The sequence below is a fragment of the Hippocampus comes genome, unplaced genomic scaffold (genome assembly GCF_001891065.2).
Source record: "Hippocampus comes isolate QL1 unplaced genomic scaffold, H_comes_QL1_v1.1 scaffold2, whole genome shotgun sequence".
Taxonomy (NCBI): domain Eukaryota; kingdom Metazoa; phylum Chordata; class Actinopteri; order Syngnathiformes; family Syngnathidae; genus Hippocampus; species Hippocampus comes.
In genome coordinates, this window is record NW_017805139.1 from 3,461,562 (window position 1) to 3,470,865 (window position 9,304).

The 9,304-nt window shown below is 39.9% G+C and overlaps 1 protein-coding gene and 2 long non-coding RNA genes across 4 annotated transcripts; 2 read left to right on the forward strand and 1 right to left on the reverse strand.

Annotated features, from left to right (window-relative positions):
* Window positions 1-475: 475 nt before the first annotated feature.
* Window positions 476-9,260, forward strand: nqo1 (NAD(P)H dehydrogenase, quinone 1). Of its 2 annotated transcripts, XM_019867348.1 has the most exons (6): window positions 476-1,128; window positions 3,650-3,817; window positions 5,462-5,592; window positions 7,013-7,126; window positions 8,367-8,468; window positions 8,843-9,260. In XM_019867348.1, the coding sequence occupies exons 1-6, from the start codon at window positions 1,038-1,040 to the stop codon at window positions 9,209-9,211; spliced, it is 975 nt and encodes a 324-aa protein (XP_019722907.1). In that variant the 5' UTR covers window positions 476-1,037; the 3' UTR covers window positions 9,212-9,260. The 2 variants fall into 2 exon arrangements, with proteins under 2 accessions (XP_019722907.1, XP_019722908.1); XM_019867349.1 differs by lacking the exons at window positions 476-1,128; window positions 3,650-3,817 and adding an exon at window positions 4,075-4,480.
* Window positions 2,889-3,172, forward strand: LOC109514344 (uncharacterized). Its single transcript, XR_002167973.1, has 2 exons — window positions 2,889-2,945; window positions 3,084-3,172. It is a non-coding gene; the product is annotated as an uncharacterized LOC109514344 (long non-coding RNA).
* Window positions 5,047-5,327, reverse strand: LOC109514345 (uncharacterized). The gene is made up of 2 exons (XR_002167974.1): window positions 5,232-5,327; window positions 5,047-5,173 (listed from the first exon to the last, which is right to left on the reverse strand). It is a non-coding gene; the product is annotated as an uncharacterized LOC109514345 (long non-coding RNA).
* Window positions 9,261-9,304: the final 44 nt, after the last annotated feature.

Below are 9,304 nucleotides of genomic sequence, written 5' to 3' on the forward strand. Positions count from 1 at the left end.
TGACAAAAAGTACATCTTGTAGTAGTCATGACAGTCGGCGATCATCATTGTTCTTTCATAAACAACCCACACACTTTAGACAGCCGAAATGAGAAGAAAGTAACCTTTGTTACACTATGATTGACACAACTTCCCATATTACTTGAAACTTAATTTACAAAAAAACCCACAACTTTTAAATGATTATTTAAATGGTTGGTTGGAACAATTGTAGTTTATCAGGATTTTAAGTGTGGGTGTTAACATTGAGAAAGGCTTTCAAAAATGTGTATAAATACCTTTTTGTATTATCTCATTGTTTTAGTTGTCCATATGCTTTATTTGCTTTATCTTTGGCCAAATAACACAAGAACGCTGTTTTGTTTTTGTTTGTTTTTTTTAATCAAACCGAAATCCATATTGAAATGGTCTTTTTATTGTACTTTGGGTATGGCACAGAACGCATAAAATCTTCAGAAATATAAAATATGGATTTTAAAAGTGCTCAATAGGGGAAACACTTGATACAGTAGAATGCTGCAGTATGGCCAAACGAAAAGCAGTTAGTCTGTCTTTTCACACAGAAACTAATGACTGGTGACATTATAGAAGTGGACTTGACTGAATTACTTCAACTTTGGCAAACCATTCACTTTTACTTCTAAGAAAGTGAAATTAAGTCGGATTAAAGTGTTTTGGGCCACATGACTGTTGAATGTCTGTCGGATAATCCCTTTATAAGTGTCCCATACATTCTTTTCCAGGCCAAATGAATTCCAATCTTATTCACCTGCACCAGTGACTCCACAGCTTGACTAAATTGCACACGCACGCACACTTTAGTCTCCTCCCTTAGGAAAGAAAAAAAAACGAAACCGGTCTTGCAGTGTGCCAACAGTTTTTTTTTTTTCTTGCATGTGTGTGTAGTTGCAAGTCTGGGATACTTTTGCTCCATCTCACGTCCAATCTAAAGCTGTGTCTCACGCAAAGAGCGCTACAGTGTGTATAAAAGCAGCAAGAAGCTGACCTACGGTGCAAATTGATCCAGCAGACACAGCATGGAAGCGGCCCCCGAGGAGGCGAAGTTAGAAGATGAACAGCAGCAAGCTACAGAGGACTGTCTGGTCCTTGAAACAGAACAAGTTGAACGTAAGTCAACATTACATTTGTTTGGAGCAAAATCATTTCAATGTGTGAACTCATTCTTCCAAACACTGAAGTCTAAAATACGTTAACTTGATCTTTTTAAAATGATCAAACTGATGTCATATAACACCATTTTTGGTTTCCATAATGTCTAATGGAAACATTTGACATTTAAATTGAGAATTACTTGGCATGTTTCTGCGGCGTGGTGATACTGCCCAGCATCAGCAGAAGCTTTGTCAGTTACAATGACCCTTTTATGTTTTATCTCTTGTTAATGTTTGACGAGGACCACATTTTACTGCCATGTTTTAACAACATACCCTTATGTTTTTATATGATAACCCAGATCATGGTGGTTGTCTTAATTCCATCTAAAAAACAAAGCAAAACTGTAACTTTGGTGCTGATCTTGAGCAACGTGACATTCAGCTGCAGATCATGTGTTGCATCCACAAAGGAATGTTGTTTCTCCAATCTGATGCCAATGAGACAAAACAAACTGAAAGTATTAAGGCCTTGGAAATGGCGCTTAGCCGACTTTGTTTTATTTGTACACAGACGTGTCAAATCTGGATTCGGAATGTAAAAACCCTTCCACGGTTTGGCTTTTAGCCTCAAATTCGTCGACTACCGGCAGGTAAAAAAGCTCCCCGGTTGCTTGAGGAGAAGCACCTGTGGCTAAAGCCACACTGTGGCAGAGTTTTTACTTTCTGGACCTGGATTTCAAACCTCGCTTTTATAAATCTACAGCTAAGTTGAGAGAGCAACATTTCCGAGTAAGCATTTATTATCGTGATTGTTGTTTACAGTAGCTCAGAAATGTGATGTATCATCCAAAGAATTGTTCATTCAACTTTGCCATTTCATGTATATTCGCCAAAATATTGATTACAAAAAAAAAAAAAAAAACTCTGTATGGTGCAGTTCTGCAAATGTTAACTTGATTGAACATATGATTACATTGATACTGTCCTTGAGCACCAATGTTGATTTTCCATCCATCCATTTCCTGATCCGCTTATCCTCACAAGTGTCGCAGGGCATGCTGGAGCCTATCCCAGCAGTCTTTGGGTCGTAGGCGGGGGACACCCTGAACTGGTCGCCAGCCAATCACTGGGCACACAAACACGAACAACCATTTGCGCTCACACTCACACTGAGGGACAATTTAGAGTAGCGCATTAACCTAGGGTGCATGTTTTTGGAATGTGGGAGGAAACCGGAGTACCCGGAGAAAACCCATGCAGGCACGGGGAGAACATTTAAACTCCACACAGGAAGGCCGTAGCCGGAATCGAACCCTGCACCTCTGCACTGTGAGGCCGGCATGCTAATCAGTCGACCACTGGGCCGCCTCAGTGTTAACTTTGTCAATCAAATTTGACAATTATGATACTGTGTGTAAAGAAAAGGTGTGCCGTTTGCATCAAATGATGTGGTAAGAGCTCCAAAGACGTGCAACATTTCCTGTAGCTCTTGAAATAATTTCCATGTCACTCCATTCAACTGGAGATCTTAAAGAAGTGTAGTTTTCCCGTTTGATATTCCAGTTCACCGCTTGTGATAGGTCCGTGATGAGCTAGTGGTTCTCTCATCTGTGCAGGCAGCAGAAGTTCATTTTTCAGTTCCTGTGTAAATATGAGGGTAATTCCTTGTTTGTCTCAAATGTACTCTATACCAGGGGTCCCCAACCTTTTTTGGCCCACGGACCGGTTTAAGTCAGACAATATTTTCAGGGACCGGCATTTAAGGTCTGGCGGATTATATTACAATAAACAAGATCAGATTTATTTTACACAAATGTTTTAGTCTTCTAGGTCAGTTTTTTGGTGAGGTATGTCGAACTGGGAATTATTATGAAAGACGAGTTTATATACTTCAATTTGAGTGACGAAACACGTTCACTTGCAGTCTTATAAGTGATCCCTACAACAACTCCACAAAGTTTTACCAAGGTCAGTTTTTTGGTAAGGTATGTCAAATGAACTGGGAATTATTATGAAAGACGAGTTTATTTACTTCAATTTGAGTTACGAAACACGTTCACTTGCAGTCTTGTAAGTGATCCCTACAACAACTCCACAAAGTTTTACCAAACAACTGTGGCATGAACTTGAGTCCGTTTGTCATGAATTGGGTTACAACATTAATGCAAACAAATGTGTGCCTTTATCACTTCAAATTTGAAGAAACGACATGGACTTCAGGCCGTAAACATGTGGACTAGTCTTCGAAAGCACTGAACATGTGGACACAAAAATAAAAATAATAGGCCCACCGACTGAAATGAAGCAAATGTGTTGATTTTTGACTGCAGTCTTTGCAATTTGAAATTTGGATTCTATTACATCGTGATGTAAATTTGAATTTGATGAATAGTTCAGCTCTCATTCAGGGTGAAGTCTCTCATCAGCTGGGATAGACTCCCCTTACTTACTTGGCCCTGAACAGGAAAAGCGCTATTCAAGATGGATGGTTTGGAGAATTGGTTGCTGTTCAACCCTGTTTGTGTGTGTCATAGCTCAAAAAACGGTCCTGATCGTGTACGCCCACCAGAGCTTGGGCTCATTCAACGAAGCAGTCCGGGACGAGGCTACTAAGGAGCTTTCAAAGCAAGGCTACCGGGTCATCGTGTCTGACCTGTATGCTATGAACTTCAAAGCCAGCGCCACAAAGAGTGATATAATTGGTGAGCTGTCTCTTGAGTATCAAGTCAAGTCAAATCAAGTACAACTTTATTGTCAAATATACGACCACGTGCTGGATATATTGTGTATCATTCTACTTTACTGTTTGACACCACACAAAAAAAGAGATCACCCTCGCAGTATATATATATAGCCACTATAGCCAAACGACATGGACTTCAGGCCGTAAACATGTGGACTAGTCTTCGAAAGCACTGAACATGTGGACACATAAATAAAAATAATGGGCCCACTGACCGAAATGAAGCAAATGTGTTGATTTTTGACTGCAGTCTTTGCAATTTGAAAATTGGATTCTATTACATCGTGATGTAAATTTGAATTTGATGAATAGTTCAGCTCTCATTCAGGGTGAAGTCTCTCATCAGCTGGGATAGACTCCCCTTACTTACTTGGCCCTGAACAGGAAAAGCGCTATTCAAGATGGATGGTTTGGAGAATTGGTTGCTGTTCAACCCTGTTTGTGTGTGTCATAGCTCAAAAAACGGTCCTGATCGTGTACGCCCACCAGAGCTTGGGCTCATTCAACGAAGCAGTCCGGGACGAGGCTACTAAGGAGCTTTCAAAGCAAGGCTACCGGGTCATCGTGTCTGACCTGTATGCTATGAACTTCAAAGCCAGCGCCACAAAGAGTGATATAATTGGTGAGCTGTCTCTTAAGTATCAAGTCAAGTCAAATCAAGTACAACTTTATTGTCAAATATACGACCACGTGCTGGATATATTGTGTATCATTCTACTTTACTGTTTGACACCACACAAAAAAAGAGATCACCCTCGCAGTATATATATATAGCCACTATAGCCCCACCATAAATCTGTGTGGTATATTTCGAATTTATTTTCTCAGCCCCCCTATTGATCAAACCCCCCTTTAGCCCCGGGGGAGAAAGAATCTTGGAACAATCCCTGTTCCATTGTAGCTCTTCTTCTTTCACGATTGCCTTGTATTTAGCTCCACCCATCTTCCCATCAACTCTCACCAGCTTCCAGTTCCTGCTGAAGAAAAGCAACCCCACACAGCATCATTTTGCCACAACCATGTTTCACAGTGGGGATATTGTACGCAAAGAGTAGTGTTAGCTTTCCGCCACACATAGCGCTTCGAGGCCAAAAAACATTAAACTTTGATCTCATCAAACCACAGCATCTTCTTCCAATAGTTTATGCTGTCCCTTCAATGACAAAAAGCACTTTTAGCCTTTTTTTTACAATGGCTTGTCCACAACTTTATCACTGACTTGTCTGGTGAGTTCATTTGTCTTTGAGATGCTTTTTTTCAACAAACCAGAGATACCTTCAAAGAACAAGTGTATGTACAGTATAACACAAGGGGACTCAATTGATTACATTGGATTGTATTTGTTGGTATCAGAGTACAAAAAAAAAATCGACAATTTTGTTGCGCTTCACAATTATGTGCTACTTTGTTTTGGTATATCACATAAAATCTAATGGAAATATATTTGTGTTTTTGATGGTAAGGTCACAAAATGGGAAAAAAGTTGAAAGAGTATGAATACTTTTTTTCAGAGCACTGTAGACACATTGAAATACAGTATTGCAGCCATTAAATCGGTCACTTTATTTATCAATTTACTACTGACAATGTTGGTGCTGTGCAGGTGATTTGAAGAACTCAGAGCTTTTCCAGTATGGAGAGGAGACTATGCATGCCTGGAGGGAGGGTTGCCTAAGTGAAGACATTATGGCCGAACAACGTAAAGTAAAAGAGGCTGAGCTCATCATCTTCCAGGTAAGGAGTCACTTGTGATGTTGAAATGACTAACAAACTACATCAAAGGTTAGTATGAAATACGATTATCAAGTAAGAACTGTTTTGTTTTTTTTCCAGTCAGGATAACTGTGGGTTTGTTTTTCTTTGCGGATTTACCAATCAATTTTGCAGTTTCATTCACAATATGATGAATGCTCAGATAATCTCAAGTGCTTGGTTTTAAAAGTTAGTCTGTATATCATGCACCCAACTGAAAACAGGTGAAAATAATATGATCCACGTACAAGCACAATTCCAAAAAAGTTCGGACTTTGTAAAATGTAAATGAACACAGAATACGATGATTTGCAAATCCTTTTCAACCTACAGTATATTCACTTGACTGCACAACAAAGACAAGATATTTAAAGTTTAAACAGATATATGTTATGTTATTTTGTGTCGTTTTGTTTTTTTGCAAATATAAACTAATTTTGAATTTGATGCCTGCAACACATTCCATAAAATCTGTGACATGTGCATGTTTAGCACTGTGTTACATCATTCTTCTGTTTAAGAACACTCATTAAGCATTTAGGAACTGAGGACACTGTTTGTTGAAGCTTCATAGGTGGAATTTTTTCCCATTCTTGATTGATGTACAATTCAGTTGCCAGCGCCTCCCAATGTATCCTTCGTTGTATTTTGTGCTTCACATCTTCAGTGGGAAACAGGTCTGGACTGCTGGCATCCCAGGCTAGTACTTGTTCTTCAACGGTTGGACTATTTGCACTCGCATTTGTCCACAAAGTGGTGAACCTCACCCAATCTTTGCTTGTGAACAACTAAGCTTTTCTGAATGCTCCTTTAACACCCACTCATGTCACCCACATGCTCCTCATTAACCTGTTTTCCTGTGGAATGTTCCAAACAGGTGGGGTTTTTTTAATTTGTTTTTTTTGTTTGTTTGTTTTTCACATTCCTCATTTTTCGCAATGTTATTCTTGTCCCATCCCATCTTTTTTGGAATGTGTTGCAAGCATCATATTCAAAATGAGAGATTTTTTTTTTTTGCAAGAGAACAATAAAATCCATCCGTTTGAACATGAAATATCTTGGAATTGGAGTTGGTACCATGAACATGTGGACCTCGGGCCTTCAGTCAACATATCACTGAATATTAAGGCATTACTGCATTACTGTATATCGAAATGGTTCTATATTATTTCGGGAAAAAAAGAATTTATTTGATGCTTAAGAAAGCATTTTCACCAGGCGTGCCAATGATGATGGAGGGTGCGGTAAATGTGCTGTATTCTATTGATATTGGGGTATTTTGACAAAAGCACCTGGCAACTGTTTTGAATTTGGAAAAGGAAAAAAAATCCTCTTTGAGCATGACTGAAAAGGCAAGGGAACTAATTCAATAAAAAATAAATATTATAATGTCGTTCTGCAGTTTCCTTTATACTGGTTCAGTGTACCTGCCATCATGAAGGGATGGATGGACCGAGTGCTGACTCAGGGCTTTGCTTTCTCCCTGGAAAAGATGTACAACAACGGTATTTTCAAGGTCCGTCTCAGAGGAGCTGCTGCAGTACTATACGTAGAACTGTGATAATGACATTAAAATGAATCAGGTGTGGGTGGCACGGTGATCGACTCGTTAGCGCGTCGGCCACACTTGCAGAGGTGCAGGGTTCGATTCTGGCTCTGGCCTTGCTGTGTGGAGTTTGCATGTTCTCCCCATACCTGCGTGGGTTTTCTCCAGGTACTCCGGTTTCCTCCCACATTCCAAAACACATGCATAGCAGGTTGATGGAATACTCCAAATTGTCCCTAGGTGTGATTGTGAGCACAAATGATTGTTTGTCTATGTGTGCCCTGCGATTGGCTGGCAACCAGTTCAGGGTGTCCCCCACCTACTGCCTGAAGACAGCTGGGAAAGGCTGCAGCACGCCCGCAACCCTTGTGAGGATGAGTGGATCAGAAGATGGATGGATGGATGGATGAATGGCTGGATGGATCGATGAATGAATCAGGTGTTGTACTTCTCTTTTAGAAAATGCATGAATAGTACAGTACAATGAATAAATCCATCCATCCATCCATTTTCTGTACCGCTTATCCTCATAAGAGTCATGTGCTGGAATCTATCTCAGCTGACTTTGGGTGAGGTGCAAGGTGCACCCTGGATTGGTCATCAGCCAATCATAAGTCACATATAGACAAACGTCATTATATTCACATTCACACTTAGAGACAATTTTGGGTCTTTAATTAACATACCATGCATGTTTTTGGAATGTGGGAGGAAGCTGGAGTACCCAGAGAAAACCTACGCAGGCATAGGGAGAACATGGAAACGGCACACAGGAAGGCCAGAACTCGGATTTGAACCAATGACCGTTAAACTGTGAGGCGGATGTGATAATCAGTCATCCACCACGCCACCTGAATAAATACAATGAAAACTAAAACACAGATTATTTGGTATTGCAAAGCACAGTACCTGAAATACAGTACAGTGTATAATTTTTTGTATGTTTCTTTATCATTATTATTATTATTATTTATTAATATTATTATTATCATTATTATTCCGCAATAAAATACTATACATCTTTATTTATATAGTGCTTTCACATCAGTCTGTAAATTTAATATATCAGCAGATCAGTAGACTCCACTTGTTCATGTTTAAAATGAAGATAAGTTCGATACTCATTTGTTTATATATGTGAGTGCCTGAGAGATCAGGTCCTTGCCTTCAACACATCTGCTAATATATGTGATTTAATGTTTCCCCCAAGGATAAGAAAGCGATGTTATCCTTTACAACTGGAGCAATAGAATCAATGTTTCGCCCCGATGGCATCAATGGAGACATTAACGTCACACTGTGGCCTCTTCAGGTGAGGATTATCTGCTGTTAAAACTACTCAAGTATCAACAGAGAAAATGTGCTCTTTACAGGCCATTTAGTTAATCTGGTGATTTTGAACGAGGGTAGCATAGCACCACATTGTTTAGTGAGACATCCTTAGGGGTGTCTTTGTTTAATTTGTTTATTGTGAAAAAAAAAAAAATCTCATTTAAAATAATGCGTTGCCTCAATAAAGGTTGGGCAACACAGATGCAGGTCAAACACAAAAATCAGCTAAATATTTTTAGGGGCATCATTACCATGCGCTCACCCTGGGCATCCACTGTGCTATGCACACCACCGTTTGTGCTTCACTTCACATTTGTGCCTTTTGTTTTTGTTTTGTTTTTGTTTGTTTTTCAGAATGGCACTCTGCACTTCTGTGGATTTCAGGTCCTTGCTCCTCAGATTTTCTGGAGTCCAGCTCACTGTCCTGCTGAAGTGCGAACTGCAATGCTAAAACAGTGGCGTGAGCGTCTCAAAGGACTGCTGGCTGAAAAGTGTCTGACTTTTGCCCCTTGTGAATGGTTTGGCCTCAGCTTTGAAAAGGGGTTCTTGCTCCAGCCAGAGGTGAAGGAGGAGCAGAAGTCCAATGCCTACGGGATCACCACAGGGCACCATCTTGGCAAATTACTTCCCCCTGACAACCAGACCAAAGCACAGCTCACAGATGAGGAGCTTGTCAGTAACCGCCTTCACACACAGATGGCTGTAACTACACACATAATGTGATTGCAAAACAGAGTACCAGAATCACCCTAATCAATTTACTGAACTGTTACTGTATGTCTGTGTGTGTGTGTGTGTGTATATATATATATATAT